General features: G+C 44.2%; 1 protein-coding gene across 3 annotated transcripts in view; it reads right to left on the minus strand.

The window, feature by feature from the left end:
* Positions 1 to 315: 315 nt before the first annotated feature.
* The window catches only part of TFIP11 (tuftelin interacting protein 11), a 36398-nt gene continuing 20418 nt past the window's right edge, over positions 316 to 16295 (minus strand). The window contains exons 1-13 of one of the 3 annotated variants that reach the window (XM_075188309.1): positions 16166 to 16244; positions 14823 to 15028; positions 13136 to 13286; positions 12080 to 12236; positions 11184 to 11311; positions 10938 to 11090; positions 9332 to 9838; positions 7182 to 7285; positions 6576 to 6744; positions 4889 to 5132; positions 3857 to 3999; positions 2429 to 2594; positions 316 to 891 (exon numbers count right to left, since the gene is read on the minus strand). In XM_075188309.1, coding sequence (XP_075044410.1) covers positions 542 to 891; positions 2429 to 2594; positions 3857 to 3999; positions 4889 to 5132; positions 6576 to 6744; positions 7182 to 7285; positions 9332 to 9838; positions 10938 to 11090; positions 11184 to 11311; positions 12080 to 12236; positions 13136 to 13286; positions 14823 to 15022 — 2472 coding nt within the window. In that variant the 5' untranslated portion in view covers positions 15023 to 15028; positions 16166 to 16244 and the 3' untranslated portion in view covers positions 316 to 541. Of the gene's footprint in view, positions 892 to 2428; positions 2595 to 3856; positions 4000 to 4888; positions 5133 to 6575; positions 6745 to 7181; positions 7286 to 9331; positions 9839 to 10937; positions 11091 to 11183; positions 11312 to 12079; positions 12237 to 13135; positions 13287 to 14822; positions 15029 to 16071; positions 16097 to 16165; positions 16245 to 16295 lie in introns of those variants that run through there. The other 2 variants (XM_075188310.1, XM_075188308.1) reach the window with 2 other exon arrangements.

Genomic DNA, 16295 nt, shown 5'->3' on the forward strand with positions numbered 1-16295 from the left:
ATCGGAGCCACTGGTAAAAACTGAAGCAGATATTGCCAAGGAGACTGTGCTGAAAACATCTGAGTGTACAGGGGCCACTGCGACCCAACCAACGTCCAGTACACAATGCTGATGCCAGGTATTTAAACTTTACCCAGTGGCTTCACTTCTCTGGTACGAGCAGGACACAGAAAATATGGCACCTTCTAGTAACAAACAAAGAAGGAACCCCCACCAAACTTCTACCTGGGGAGGGAAACGCATTTTAACTGGAGTTCTTAAAATGCGTTAAACCTAGCGGGACTGAGTGCTGTAGAAACTGGATTGATAAGACACTTCTCTGAAAACAACCAGCACATTTATTTATACAACAAGTTGGGTCTTTCCAGGTAGAACGGGCTCTTGGCTGTCACTGCTGAGCTAGGACACAACCGGGTGTAGAATAATAATTCCATAGTTCCCTCTGCAGTCTCTTGTCCCGTGTGCTCCATACTGTCATCGTACTAGTACACAAACGATACGATCTTGAGTTCAATGTACAACGTCACACAGAGTCGCGCGTCTATTTGGCCATGTCTATAAGACTCTGTAATGAGGTGGGCACCCACGTCTTCTCCCCCTGCACGTACACGACGCCTCTGTCTATGTAGATGACAATGCGGTTGAAGTTGTAGAGCTGTTTGCCCTCGTGCCGCTTGCCAATCAGGGGCATGAAGACGATGTTATGTTCCTCTGCCTTGGACTGGATGAGGTCCTTAAAGTTCATGGGCACGGCCGAGACTCCGATGCCCCGTTGCGCGATGCTCTCGGCATCGCGGCGCTCCTGCATGGCTTCATACTGGAAGTCCTTCCTTCTCTCCGTCTGCGTCAGGTAGGCGATACTCTCCCGGGCACCGGGCTGCATGTACGCACCTGGGGGGAGGGAGAGACATGGAATTATACACAGACTAGAGAGAGATCTTATACATTGTATTGTGGATGGGAATCTGTAACCTCAGCTACACTCTGATACTTCCCCCAAACTCCATGAATTATTTACATCACCATCAAGATTTATATAGCGCCAGGAAATTCCACAGCGCTTTAAAGACTGCGTACTTTGTCGTTAGGGTAATTAAGACGTACTGGGACCCAATACTGAAATTACCTATATGAAAACACTATGCTGTATAGAGTCCACTGTAGTACTTCGTAACGTTCAAAGTAATTCTACCGCTAGGTGGGGCCGTTCCGTGGTGAACACCAAGTAAATAAATCATTTTGCATTAAAACTTGAAGATTCCATTTGTGAGTATTGCTGCGTATCCAAATCTCCATCCAGCACAAGACAAATCCTTCTGTCAGACACACTGAGCTAGTGATAGACAATTCGGTCTTCTGCGGGGAGATCCTGAAATCCTGCTCTTACAAAGACATGAGACATATGTGGCCGGCCCCCTTACTAGTACTAACCATTATGCTTGAAATTAGTTTAAAATAACCAGAGGTTTTATTACACACTGAGAAAAAATATGCGCACACTAGTACACATTGTCTAGGAGAGCTCCACCCTCATTACATCCTCCCATTCCCGGTTACAGGACCTTTTTCGGGCCTCTGGTCTACAAGCGTTCCAGCGTTCTCTGAAAACCCACCTCTTCAGACAAGCTTATAATATTCCTCAACCACCCACTTAACCTCACTACCGTACCCTATTACCACCCGTTACACAATTTCACACAAGACAACCACCCCCTGATCAACATTGCTGTGTGACAGGATCATTTAGCCTATGAGTCACTTTTACCTTTGCAGTCTGGCTGGGCCGAAATGCAAAATGTAGACCTAACCTCATGTATCAAACTCCCATTGTCCCATAGATTGTAATCTTGCAAGCAGGGCCTTCTCACCTCTTTGTCTGTTCTACCCAGTTTGTTTATTAGTTTACGGCGTTTGTCCCCAATTGTAAAGCGCTATGGAATATGTTGGTGCTATATAAATGATGATGATACATTTCATGTATACCACTGTATAAGTTTGCAAGGTCTGATCAGTTAGTTTTAGAAGACAAATACTTGGAAAATGGAGGTCCATAAACCAGGCATATTTATAGCTAATAATTAATTAATTCTAGAGGTCTCTGGAATCCAGAGTAAAGTTCTAGACTCATTCAGTTAATAGAAAATGTATTTAAATAGGTTTTATAATTTATTTATAAAAATTGTTTTTATGCAGAACTACAGTCCCTGTTTTTTCTTCTAGCAAGTAGTAGAAACACAGTATTATCTGCAGCCTTCAGTCCTCATTTCCTCCAGACATTAGAACCCGGAGAATTTTGGAAGCTGAGCATATACAGAGCGAGCGTGGCATGTGATTGGATAAGGAGAGGCGGCCATTGACTCACCCAAGCCTTGTTCTAAAGCCTGTAGACTATAGCTAGTTGTGATTAGGGTATTATGTCTGTACTCACCAACATTAGAGGAAACTGCTCTGTTCATGATGTCCAGAGCCTCATTAAACCGGTCCTTGATCCCAGGATGCGCCAACACCTGGTCTGAGAACATGGACTTCCAGCCTAGATACCACTTGGTGATCTCCTCGTAGTTAGGATTATTGCTGAGCCAGGAGCATAAGACCTGCAAAGAAGATTTGAACAGTAAGAACGGAAGTAAAACTGTACAAAAATAATGTCATCTGTTGGAGCAAGGGATAAATTGTACTTTATTGGAATTTATTGACTGATCAGAACAAAGTTTAATCAAAAATTTAATCAGAAGTTACTCACTGCAAGTTGACAATTATTTGTGAAACTCCATCCCATGTCCCCAGCTTCACACACACACTGAGCACTGGCTATTAGCCGGTGTGTGGAGCTGGGGGCAGTGCTTTGGGCACCCGTACTTTATATTAAATGCTATAAAATGCACCACACTTGTAGCAAAGTGGCCATAGCAAACCCTGGTTATTGTGCCCAGAAATCAGTCCACATTTAGTGACATGCAAGGCGGCATCCTAGATCCTAGCGTGGGCTCACAGCTCTAATAGCTGCCCTTCACTTCAGTAAGTAGGCAGATCGGCTTCTAATCAAATACCGCGCTGCGGGTACAACTGTGTTACTGGGTAACGAGAGGAGAGACTGCTTACATCCCGCCTGGTCACTACATTAGTTCACCGACATTCTCAAATAAAGGGGAGAAACGGTGACCCAGAGACCGAAGACAACTATTTTCTCCATGTTTTGGTCAACAGAGGATGTTATGGTCTGATCTGTAGAAGGACAGTAATCTGTACTGTGATAGTAAAAGATAAATGATAATCTTAGAAACTGAAATCTAAGTAAATATTACACAGAAGATTCCAAAAGTGGAACAGGGAATTATTTAAATGCTAATTATGTGAAAAAAATATATATATTTTTTTCTTTTTATAAGCTCCTTCCTACGAGCTCTCCTTCCTGTGCGCTATATGCAGTGTGTGGACACAGATGAAATCGGTCATCCAAGAAGAAAGCCTCTTAGACCACAGCCGAGTGCTGTGTTGTGGCTGCTCTCCCCACGTCTCACCAACGCTGTCACATGTGGAAGTCTGAGCATGGCCCCTGGTACTTGGACTATCGCACATCCTAACGTTGCAGCCTCTGTAACAGATCAGGATTTAACCTTCGGTCCCCAGGGAGGGACGTGCTCCAGTGCACCAGAGGGATTTACAACATCTGAATTAGCCTTTGAAGCAAATAGTTAAGACTCTGTGTAGAAATGGTTATTAAGTTTCTACAAGAAGTAGAAGGAGGGCAGATTAGTAGGTAACACACTTACTGCTTAAGTCAGTTCTTAGTCTCTTTAAAGCTCAGCCAGACGAAGACGCTGCAAGTCGTGAGCCCAGTTTATAATCCACTTACCTGCAGCCACTTTGGGAAGAAATGTTTCTCCAGGATCCCTACGAGGCTGGACGGCGAGATCATCCCCTCCCAATCCATCATCCAATGGAAGACATCCATGTGCTGCTGGTGTGGATTAATGACGAACTCCCCGACGCACATTCCTGGGAGAGACGACAAGAGACGCGATGAACATACACAGGAGCTGCGCGGTTAAGCAGGTTCAATGTCTGGTTTTGCCAGGATGCCTGATCTCGATATCTCTGACATAGATAAATTGTATAACTCTGTATGAGAAAAATAGGCAACCTCTACCTCTACAGCTCCTGGAGAACCACAAGTCACAGCATGCCCGTCATTTAGAACAGCTGGAAAGACATTGGTTCCCCATCTCTGCTCCATGTTATGGTCACTGTCAAAATACTTCCAAAGACAGCGTGACAAAGTATCAGCTACTAAACAGTTACAGCATCTAATTGTTATCTCTGAACTGGGAGAACACACTGTAATCAGCCGCAAGAGGTGTGCACAGTGTATACGTGCATCAGTTACACTTCTCTTCTGAAGACTTAAGCTAGGTACACACTACACGGATTTCATCCAATAATCGGCTCAATCAGCCGACATACGACCGCTCGTTCAAAAGTCGGGTCAGTGTGTGCAGTGACACGATGGTCGAAAGTCTGCCCAAATGGACGATTGTCGCCTCATTTGGTTGGTCGTACCGTTTAATATTTTCGTTCCAATCTCGTTTCCGCTTAGTGTGTATAAGTTGCCGACTGATCCACAACAGTGAGTACGAAATTACAGTCATTGCTCACAACAACATGGCTGTAAAAAGTCGCTAAAGGGACGTCTGCTCTTCCCTTTATCGTCCTAAACAAGGCTAGTGTGTATGCAGTCCATGGACCGAGCGATCGGACCATCGATCGCATGTAAAAATCGCTCGGCATAAAAAGTTGGTTGTAATTTCTGTAGTGTGTACCCAGCTTAAGCATATATTGTGATATAATAAAATCTATAAAAGGTGACGGGTTATGTGCGTCATCTCACCTAGTTTGGGCACGATATTTTTCACCATGAACGCCTCCCAGGATCCAGGGGTGAAGACCTCTTTCCAGGGCTGCAGAATGAGCTTGGCAGAGGAGTCGCTGGGGTGCCACTTCTGGAGGGCGTTGGCCAGCTTGTTCCTGATGGGAGAGAACAGCGGCTCTAGGCGGGACTGCATCAGCGGCAGCCAGGGGTGAATCCACGAGTGGATGGGCACCGTGTCCGTCAGAGGGTTCCAGTTTTCCACCTAGGCACAGAAAAGTACAGGGGTAGAAAATGCCACCACCCCCACCATGCCATTGGCTCTCAAACACAAAGCAATTGTAGGAATATATAGCAAGTAATCCAGGATGAATATAATATATATTGTTAGACACCTTTACATAGCGACACATTGTGTATTTAGGACCGGATTCATTAAGGAACTTAAATTAAGAAGTTTCTTATTTCAGTCTCCTGGACAAAACCATGTTACAATGCAAGGGGTGCAAACTAGTTTTCTGTTTTGCACATAAGTTAAATACTGACTGTGTTTTCATGTAGCACAAAAATATCAACTTTAAATTTCAGTCTACAAATAAGCTATCAAGTATTTGTGTGCTACATGAAAAAACAGTCAGTATTTAACTTATGTGCAAAACAGAAAACTAATGTGCACCCCTTGTATTGTAACATGGTTTTGTCCAGGAGACTTAAAAACTTCTTAATTTAAGTTCCTTAATGAATCAGGTCCTTAAAGTTTAAAGGCCCTTTAAGGATTGTTGCTATTGTTGAACAAGTGTAATTTAAGGCTCCTTCACCCGGATGTGATCAATGATTCCTAAGCAATATGCTTTGGGGTAACGGAACATGTATCATTTTGCTCAGTATATGTTATAGAGTCAGGTATTCCACACAGTCATCTTTACAGATCAAAGGCCTGATTGACAGTTGGATGCAAGCTCATTGTTTTTACCTCGATTGTGGTGGAATTCCGAGTTCACCGTACTTGTACAGTTCAAAACACGCACATTTGCGGCCATAAAGTGACACACGTTTGAAACGGAGACCACAGTGTATTGCACATAGGCCAATGATTTGTAAGATAACTGACTTTTCTTCCATGTCTGATCTGAACTCGCGCACAGTACAAATGTGTCCATGTGAATAAGCCTTGAACCCTGCAGAATCGCAGTCCCACTTTGGTTGCAATCTGCAACCCTTTAGTGATCAGTTTTCCTCTGTACGGTTATCTAAAACTAACTGGAAACAGGATAATAAAACACAGGTATAACTAGTGCATATTTGTTTCATCCAACTGAAAGCCAATTGCTGAAATGTAAATAGCTGCAGGATAATAAAAGTTAATAATCAGATCGTGTCTGCACCAGTTTGGTTCTGTGTTGGAACATAGCAAAAGCTCACCTCTTTCTGTAATAAAGCTCACCTCTTTCTGTAATAAAGCTCACCTCTTTCTGTAATAAAGCTCACCTCTTTCTGTAATAAAGCTCACCTCTTTCTGTAATAAAGCTCACCTCTTTCTGTAATAAAGCTCACCTCTTTCTGTAATAAAGCTCACCTCTTTCTGTAATAAAGCTCACCTCTTTCTGTAATAAAGCTCACCTCTTTCTGTAATAAAGCTCACCTCTTTCTGTAATAAAGCTCACCTCTTTCTGTAATAAAGCTCACCTCTTTCTGTAATAAAGCTCACCTCTTTCTGTAATTTGGGGAAAATTAGTTGATCCAATATATTATCCAGAATCCAGACCGGCACCAAGTGGACCCAGTAGTCCAGGAAGTCCACCATTGGAGCACAGTTCCGGGGCTGCCATTGCGAGATGATATTTCTCAGAAACGGAATCCACATCTCCCACAATAGCCTGAGAAGAAACCAGGGCAGGTCACACAATTACGGTGATGATATTTGTCATTGCTATCTAGAGACTGTACACTTTAGGGCAGATTCAATTGTCCGCAATGTTCCGAAGAACATCGCGAATGCATTTTTTTTGTTTTGTTAATACGGTATAAAATAATGCTGATTTTTGCTCACACCTCTATGGGGAGCAAGTAAAACTCACCGTTACTTTTGTAAAAAAAAAAAAAATCCACGCAAAAGGTATCTCACGGCCGTTCCGGAGGCACCTCACGCGGATATTTTGACAATTGAATCTGCCCCTATATGTCAGCATGGGCAACCTGTGACCCTGCAATTACCGAACAGCTACAAGCAATGTGTCTTGGCCTGTGCGGTCGTGGAATAAAGGGCTACGTGTCAATTAAAGGCCTGGACGGGAGGGTGGCAGGTAGAAGTTACCTGTGATAGGGGTCCATAGCGGCGTCTTGTGCACTGTGGGACAAATGACCTTCCTCCAGCAGATCCTTCCACTTGGTCATGACATCAATCCCGTACGAAGGGTCCTAAACAAGAGTTGATCATAATGGGTCTTTAAAAACAAATGGTTGTTCATTGCAGCTTCGTAACATTAAGCACGCCCCCCCTCCTTCTTGGTTCAGCTACTGTACAAAATCGAGCTCATTCCCAAGGTTCAGCTTTCGAGAAATCTCCAGATGGTGTTGTCTGAATATTGGGCTGTATCTTTGGAATACTCCATGGCCAAGGGCTGTGACCCCAATGTTGCTAGTCATGAGAGTGAGGACACCCCCCTTACGTTAAATTACCGGTGGGATTATTTTATTTTTTTTAAAGAAATGAGCACCAGGGATAAATGGTTCACACCTCATCTATCAAAGGGCGTTTTCCACTTTAAGTTAGATCTGAACTAGCCCCTCTCACTGTGGTGGCGAGGAGCTTTTCCTGGGACCACCAAGGCACTAGTCGGGACCTCTCCGCTCCGCTTGTCAGTGCTCTGTGGGTCTCTCTGGAGCAGGAGAGTTCCGTCATAGCTGCTGTAATGGAAGCCGATTGGAGGGGAGCGTAGGCAGCATCAGCAGAGGTCCAGGCAATATGTAAGTGTAGTGACCTTGTGCAGTACAACAAAGGGACCCTCAAAGTACAATTATAGGAAGGGGATTTAGTGAAAATCTAGTGTAAAGTGGAAAACAGACCAATTTCCACACCTTCTCGTGTACTAGCAGTGGGCACTCTGAGGTATATGAACTGTTCCGGTTTCTAAAAATTGGACACAAGTGTTTTAGATTTTCTAAATCGGAGATATAAAAAGAGAAAACTCTTACATGCTGTGCAGTATTGAAGTCAGATAACTGGATATGGTCATTTCAATTTAATATCTATCAATCCGATTGTCTATGTCCGGAATTTTGCGACTAGAACGCTATGGCGTAAATAACCACAACACGTGCAAACACTTATACACACATTTACACGAACACATACACATGTAATTAGCTCACATTAAAATTAGTTGCTACAGTTATTTGTAACGAAATGTAGCAGAGTTTTTGGTTAAATATTATAATGTTATATACACGTTAGTGAGATCTAAGGGTCAGGTCACAGGAAACATATCATGTCTGGTATCATTCTAATCCCCTATTTATCCGCATACGTCCGATTCAATCACAAAAAGGTTCGCACCTTGCGTACGCTAGTTATGGATGATAGGGAATAAATTATTAGAATGGTATTGTCTGTGTAATGCTAATAGACCAGTTTGAACTAGTTCTTGGCGGGAAGATTAGTATGCATCTTCTGGAGAGCTGACCCCCACCCTTGGATGGCATCGCTTGAACTGACCTATGACCTGCATTACTCTGGACCTTCCTGAAGCCTGAACCTATGGAAACATGCCAAATCATCTGTATTGTTTCAGACCGTATATAAGCAGGGGCTCTGGGACCAGTATTCAGTCACATTGACCACAGACTTCAGGACTGAATGACTGTATTCTGGATCAAGGGCGCCTGCAATAGTAATGGCTGTACTTATTTTATTCTGACTTGTTACTCTGCTACCTTTTGCTATTAAATCACATTGTGCTTTGGAACCACATCACTGGAAGTGGACAATCGTTTTTGTCTCATCAGACGCCAATTACTTTCAGGGCCTAACACCTCTGCTTTATCGGTGGAACACGCGGTTCTGTACTGGATGCATCAGAATGTCCAAGACTCTTAGAAACATACCAATTCCTCTTCATACTATGTCCTAGGACATGTTTGTGGCTCCTGTCCTTGTTTACCCCACGTTCCCTCCCTTCAGCCCAGTTAGCTGCCGAAATCTACACATTCCTCAGTTAGTATTAGTTAGGGAGGCACTGAAGGAAGAGGAGAGGTTTGAAAAGGATAACAGAGGAAACTGAAAGCCTTCTATCTAATCAAATATAGAATAATGGTTTAAAACCGGGGCAGAGGTTCCTTCTCTTGCTACGCTCTTACAAAAGGTGTGGGAAACTGTGCAGTAAGAATATAAACTCTACTAGATAAATCTTATTAGAAGTAAAATGGAATTACAGAGCTTTTAACACAACAGCCCAGTTCACTCACGCTTAAGGGGTTCCAGACTTTGAAGTATTCTTTCATCAGGGGGTAGACAATAGCCACGGACAGGTCCGCCTTCTCCGACATCTTGTACTCCTCGTAATACTTATCCTGCAGCATCTGGAAGATACGCGCGCACTCTTCCAGCGTCAGCGGATTGTCGCAGCCCGGTTGCATCCTCTGCTCGCAGTCCTCCACCGTCTGCAGCACCTGGCTCAGGTTGAATATGAGCTTCTCCTCCCGCCCCAGCACTTCAGACAGCTTCTCCAGCTCGTGGGTGAGGTTCACCACCATGTCCTTCTCATACTGCAGCTGCCGGTCATTCTGGATGATCTCCTGCTCCGTCATCTCGATCAGCAGTTGCAGGTTGTGCTCTAGCTCCGGTAGGACAAACCCCTGGGGCTTCTCGTCCTTCCCGCCTTGTGTGGCGGCCTCTCCGGGGATATTGTGCTTGTGGGAAATCTGGCTGTAGCTGTAATACACCTTCTGCTCCCGCCCAGTCATATCAATTACCTGAATGATGACAAAAATTAGATTATGTGGGTGATTACAATGGCTATAAATATAGTGACTACAAAACTGCCATTGTTTGATTGATAACCTGATGAACAGGATAAGTCCTATTCAGACAACTGAAATGGATGGGCCTAGTAAGGAGAATTATGTTCAAGCAATAAAATAGCCAAGTCTATGAAGGAAAGAAATATTAGAGGGCGAGAATCATAATGTAAAGTATGGGCCCTACCTGGGACAGTCAATGTTCTAGCAACGTAACGGGTGGGCCTATCAGGGAGAGCGATGTTCCAGCAATGTAACGGGTGGGCCTATCAGGGAGAGCGATGTTCCAGCAATGTAACGGGTGGGCCTACCAGTGAGAGCGATGTTCCAGCAATGTAACGGGTGGGCCTATCAGGGAGAGCGATGTTCCAGCAATGTAACGGGTGGGCCTATCAGGGAGAGCGATGTTCCAGCAATGTAACGGGTGGGCCTATCAGGGAGAGCGATGTTCCAGCAATGTAACGGGTGGGCCTATCAGGGAGAGCGATGTTCCAGCAATGTAACGGGTGGGCCTATCAGGGAGAGCGATGTTCCAGCAATGTAACGGGTGGGCCTATCAGGGAGAGCGATGTTCCAGCAATGTAACGGGTGGGCCTATCAGGGAGAGCGATGTTCCAGCAATGTAACGGGTGGGCCTATCAGGGAAAGCGATGTTCCAGCAATGTAACGGGTGGGCCTTTCAGGGGGAGCGATGTTTCAGCAACGTAATGGATCGGCCTATACGGGATTGATATTCGGAGAATTACATTCTCTTAGTGTAACCTGTCCAGATGACCAACTTTGCCACCGTTTATGATCTTGAGGTTCTACAACAACTAGTTCAATATATCTGTCTTCTATTTATTGCAGAGAAGGTAAACTGTTTGTTGGGAAAATGGAACGCGTTTTTAATGCATTTTCCATGCCAATACAACTGTTGTACAGGCAGCATGCCTTAATGCAAGAGAAACAGGTTGTGCTTAAGAAAAAAAAAAATCAGAGTCTGCGACTGTACCCATTGTAAATGTAAACCCCACCTACATTATATAACCAGACCGGTTCTGGCAGAACTGACCTTGACTTGAGAGATTTCTTTCTGGGGAGCAGACATAATTTTCCCCCCTCTTCCTTTGGCTTTGAGCTCCTCCACCGTCTTGTAGGCATATTTGGGCTTCCTCTTGTTTCCACCAGGGTCCTTTCTCCATTGACTCAACTCCTTCTGAAACTCCTGCACATCAGGAAGAAAGGTTAGGAGACAGCTCCGGGCAGGAAGATTCATATCAGTCTGATTCCAGGAGTAATAGATGAACATTGTACAGACCTTTTCCTCTTCTTCTTCGGAATCCACAAGAGGGAAATCCTGCAGTGACTGCTTGGTCCTCTCCGAGCCGTACGCTCCCACCGCTCCTTTGCCTCTCCTTTGTTTAGCCTCAATAGGAGCGGTAATACCTGAGCGAAGACAACACATAATGAACTAACAAGAATTGACGGTGTTACAATCTCCCATTTTCCCGCTGTGCTGTAAATTCCAGATCTGTGATTGGGGACTGGAATTAGGGAATTTGTCTATTTGGAGATAATTTATGACAATAGAGAGTATGATACATTTTTGATAACTGGCAGTTTGATACATTGGGGAGTTTGGTGTCCATTGGTCACAATCACTTAGGGCCTTGAATGTTCATTTGCGCATTTCTTATAGGATAATTCTTAATACCTAGAACCTTAGTATATACTTCTTGCTTGGGACACCATTCATCATCAACATATATTTATATAGCGCCACTGATTCCGCAGCGCTGTACAGAGAACTCATTCACATCAGTCCCTGCCCCATTGGAGCTTACAGTATAAATTCCCTAATATACAGACAGACAGACAGACAGAGACACACACAGAGAAAGAGAGAGACTAGGGTCAATTTTGATATCAGCCAATTAACCTACTAGTATGTTTTTGGAGTGTGGGAGGAAACCGGAGCACCCGGAGGAAACCCACGCAAACACGGGGAGAACATACAAACTCCACAAAGATAACACCATGGTCAGGAATTGAACTCATGACCCCAGTGCTGTGAGGCAGAAGTGCTAACCACTGAGCCACCGTGCTGCACCATTATGAAATATGATAAGGATTACGAATAAATTATGCAAAGTAAAAATATGTTTCTATTCATTACCAGAGAAAGGTGAATTATTCTCTCTTAAAGCAGAATACCTTGAGCGTTCTTCCCCAAGCCACTGCCAGGCACGTAACCCATCTTCTGGAGGAGTTTCTGACCAATCCCCTTAGTGTGCCGCTCCCAAGACCCAAAATCATTGTTTGACTTGATTCCTCCAGCAAATGTTTTCTGGGATGGTTTAAAATTCCCCCCCTGTAACATACAAAACAAAATGCAATTTAATGTTATGTGAATACAAATATCAGATCCTCCTTAAACCCCCACATCTTAGAGCAGAGACGTTGTCCATGGCCAAGTCAAATTCCTTATAGTAGCAATTTTATTTTGACCCAACCTACATTATTAATTTAGTCGATTTGCATTACAATTTTAACTAACACACATTGTGTATTTTATACAGTGCAATGAATTTATCTTAAGTAAAATTACTACATGACCTCTGGTCCTACATCAGGCACCCAAGAGGTCAAAGGTTCCACTATGGCAGTGTTGGCTAACCTGTGACACTCCAGGAGTTGTGAAACTACAATTCCCAGCATTCCCTTCCAGCAATAAGCTGCTATATATTGGCAAAGCATGTTGGGACTTGTAGTTTCACAACACCTGGAGTGTCACAGGTTAGACAACACTATACTATGGCATAAGGCCTTGTTTTGTACCCCCACCCCCCTCCCCCAAGTACTGATTCAGTGGGGGTGGGTCCAGTCAAAGACACTTTTAAATGTCATTGTGGTGCAATCCTGTATATATGGAAATGATATAGATCACACAACAGAGTTGCAGTTCTCTAAGTGGGTATGCCCTTTACATTAAAAATGGAAATCTGAACACACAAATACTAAACGGTCATAGGTACATAGTCAGCTATATATCCACCCCTGGCGTGTTACCCAGTAACATGATTTATAGATAGGATCAGAGTATAAAACATAGAATCATGATTATAAACAGTACATATGACCAGCATAGCTCCTTAATACCAAAGTAGGAACATGAAGCTGCTCTATATATTTTTGGATAATTTGTATCTACTTTATACTAAACAAACGACATAGCTTCGTATATAGTAAAGGGAGTCAGATTTTAGTTACCGTTCTCAGCTTCTTTGGTTCAAAATCCTTTGGCAAATCATCTCTTTTTGCAGAACTTTCGTTCTCCGAGTCACTATCCGATCTCTCTTCAGCTGCCGTCTTACGGATCCCAGCGCTGATGAAATTTACAGGAGCAGAATAGTCGCGGGATCTGGGAGAGACGAAACCACGAGCGTTTGTATCGTGTAACTTGGCGTTTGTGGTAGGATACATATTCTTTGTTATATTCCTCACAGTTTATTCTACACTAGGACTCAGCATGAACTGAAAGATCTCAGCTGGCAGTATATGCTGACATCTGCTGCAGAGTCACATGTTGCCCGTCTTTGCGCTAGACATGACGTAAGAGCTCCAGGAAGAGACTAAACTATGATATTATATAAATGTCAACATTTTTGATTTACAGTTGGAACAATCCTTTACCTAAAGTGTATCAGTCAGCAAGAAAACCGGATATTATACATTAGTAGCCCGTTATAAACAGAGACCTTTTCTCTTCACCAGTGCACCTCTTTATAGTGAACCCGTCATACCGACATTAAACACATTGGGGTCTTAAAAAAGCCCCTCTAACCTCACACCAAGTGGAAGAAGCTATTTTGTCAGCTGAACCAATATTCCTGAGAATGCGGCCTTTCAATTCACTACAAAGTAGTGACTTCATCGAAGCATGTCCTAACCAGTATTCCTAAGGCATGACAAAAAGACACGAGTCACTGGTGGCTCCTGGTTAAATGATTGGCTGCATGCTGATGAACATGGTTCAGCTGACATAATGACTGCCTGCTAACCTCTCTATAATCTTATAGTGTCAGGGGGAGAGACTCAGAAACTAGAACCATGACAAAAATGTAAACGCATCATCATCATCATCAACATTTATTTATATAGCGCCATGGCATAAAAACCTCTTGCAACCCATCCCTTTTCACATTCAAAATGTAATTTTAAGGCCATGATCATTCCAAGATAATAACTTAAGTCCAGACACCCGTAAAGGGAGTCAAAATTATCCCCGGAGATCCCCAATGCAAAAACTTTCTACAGGCAAGAGAAAAGCAACCAACTATCCCATTACTAAGTAAGCAACGAAGTCCCTGCCTATTACCCAAACTAGTCCGGGCCAAAAAACACAAAACGTCAACAGGACTGAGGGCAATGACTAAGTTCAGGGCTATAACCACAAGTTTTTAGACACAGTTAATTCAACAAAAGAAAGGAAGAAGAAAACGTTGGTAAGCGCTCCTAAGCAGGCAGTATTTTGTTTGTGATCAGTGTAGTCTTCTGTCTCCAGACACGAGTGCCTCCTATTCATTGCGTCTAACGATAACTGGGTACAGGGCTCTCCCAGTACAGCCAGTAGAGACATGATTGGGGCCCCTTGTGATTGCAGGATACTTAATGTAGGAGCGGAGCTGCTCATCTGCCAATAAGTGCCGCTCCTTTGCAGAAATTTTAGAAGGGAGTGAAACAATGTTTTGGGTCATGATGGCACGACTGATTGGCAGCATCACCGGCCACTCACAAGCAACCGACATCCGAATCATCATCCATCCCTTTCAAATTATTAGGATACTACTACACTGAAAGGAAAACCCTTTTATAAAATATTGCCACAGAATGAACTCCAGGTGCAGAAAGTAATTACAGGGACGATCTGATGACAAAACTGCTTCTGTACACCTACTTCTTGCCGCCAAAGCTCGGCCGCTCGTCATCCGAATCCCGTTCTGCCCACAGGCCGTAAATCGCCTCCTCTTTTGTTTGAAAGTGCTTCCGGCGGTTGGGATTGAACTCGTTCTGTATATCCCAGTCCGTGATCTCAAATTTCTCCATCTCCACGCCATCGCTGTCGTCATCTTTGCCGTACAGGTGTGACATAGACATGATGACCTTATCCACAGAGAAATAAAACACAAAGACAAGTATAGTTATTAAATTATAAAAAAAAATACAACCATAGGTAACCCATAACGGTGGTGTTTTATGCGGTACTGTTTTGATCAGGCTAAGGCAAGTTCTAGCTCTTTAGCTGTTGTGGATCTACAAGTACTCAGTTCCACAACAGCTGGAGAGACACAGGATGTCTTTCTCAGATATAGACAGTAACTTCAGAAAGACTCAATAACAAATAAAGAGAGAGATAGGTCTGCAAAATAAATTGTACTCATAATATACATTTCAATATAAAATAGCTGTAGGTAACACAAAGTGTGCCTATAACTTTGCAAACAGACAAAAAGCTGAACAATTAAGTGTCTGAACCCAGACTTCTATGGTTGAATGTGACAAAGTAACAGGGCTCTTTAGATTTATAGTGTAGCATATTGGGGATAAGCTGCTAGGATTCTGAAGTATCGGAAGGTGATCTATATGTTAGGCCATGAAGAACAATTACAAGAACAAGGAACCCTCAGCATGAGAATGTGACAGACGGACTGGGTTTGTTAGCACTTTAAAGTGACTGGTTCCTATAGCATAAGATGGCAAGAGGCTGGCAGTGGCCCCGTCACCAGAGGGCAAGAGGCAGGCAGGGGCCCTGTGTTACTACGGGGCGGGAGGCTGGCAGTGGCCCTGTGTCACCAGAGGGCAAGAGGCTGGCAGTGGCCCTGTGTCAGAGCGCAGGAGGCTGGCAGTGGCCCTGTGTCACCAGAGGGCAACAGGCTGGCAGTGGTCTGTGCCACAAGACAGTGAAAGGCTGGCTGGGTCCTGCAGCACAGGAGGGTGACAGGCTGCCACTCTCCTTTGGCACAGGAAAGGCTGGCTGATCCCTGTGGTACCAGAGGGTCAGGCTGGCAGGGTACTATGGATCTGTAAAGCTCCAGCCTGGCTAGAGGACACTGTGGGGGACTAGCTGGCAGTGTGGGTTATGTAACACTGGTAGAGGACTGGGCACTGTGAGTTACATGGTAAGCCGTGCTGGCTGTGGTATATACCGGTGCCTGGACGGGTCAGTGCCCTGTACCGGAGCCAGGAGACCCCCACAGCCCGCACTGAGCCCCCAATGACCGGTACAGCCGCCGTACTTACCGTATTGTCGCCGCTGCGGCCTCTGGAGCAGAATCTGCTACGGGAAGCTGCGAGGGACAATAACCACGCCCACTCCTGACGCGGCACACCGCGGGGCATGCCGGGATATGTAGTTTTGTACGAGGCGTTG

The sequence above is a fragment of the Mixophyes fleayi genome, chromosome 10 (assembly GCF_038048845.1).
Source record: "Mixophyes fleayi isolate aMixFle1 chromosome 10, aMixFle1.hap1, whole genome shotgun sequence".
NCBI lineage: Eukaryota > Metazoa > Chordata > Amphibia > Anura > Limnodynastidae > Mixophyes > Mixophyes fleayi.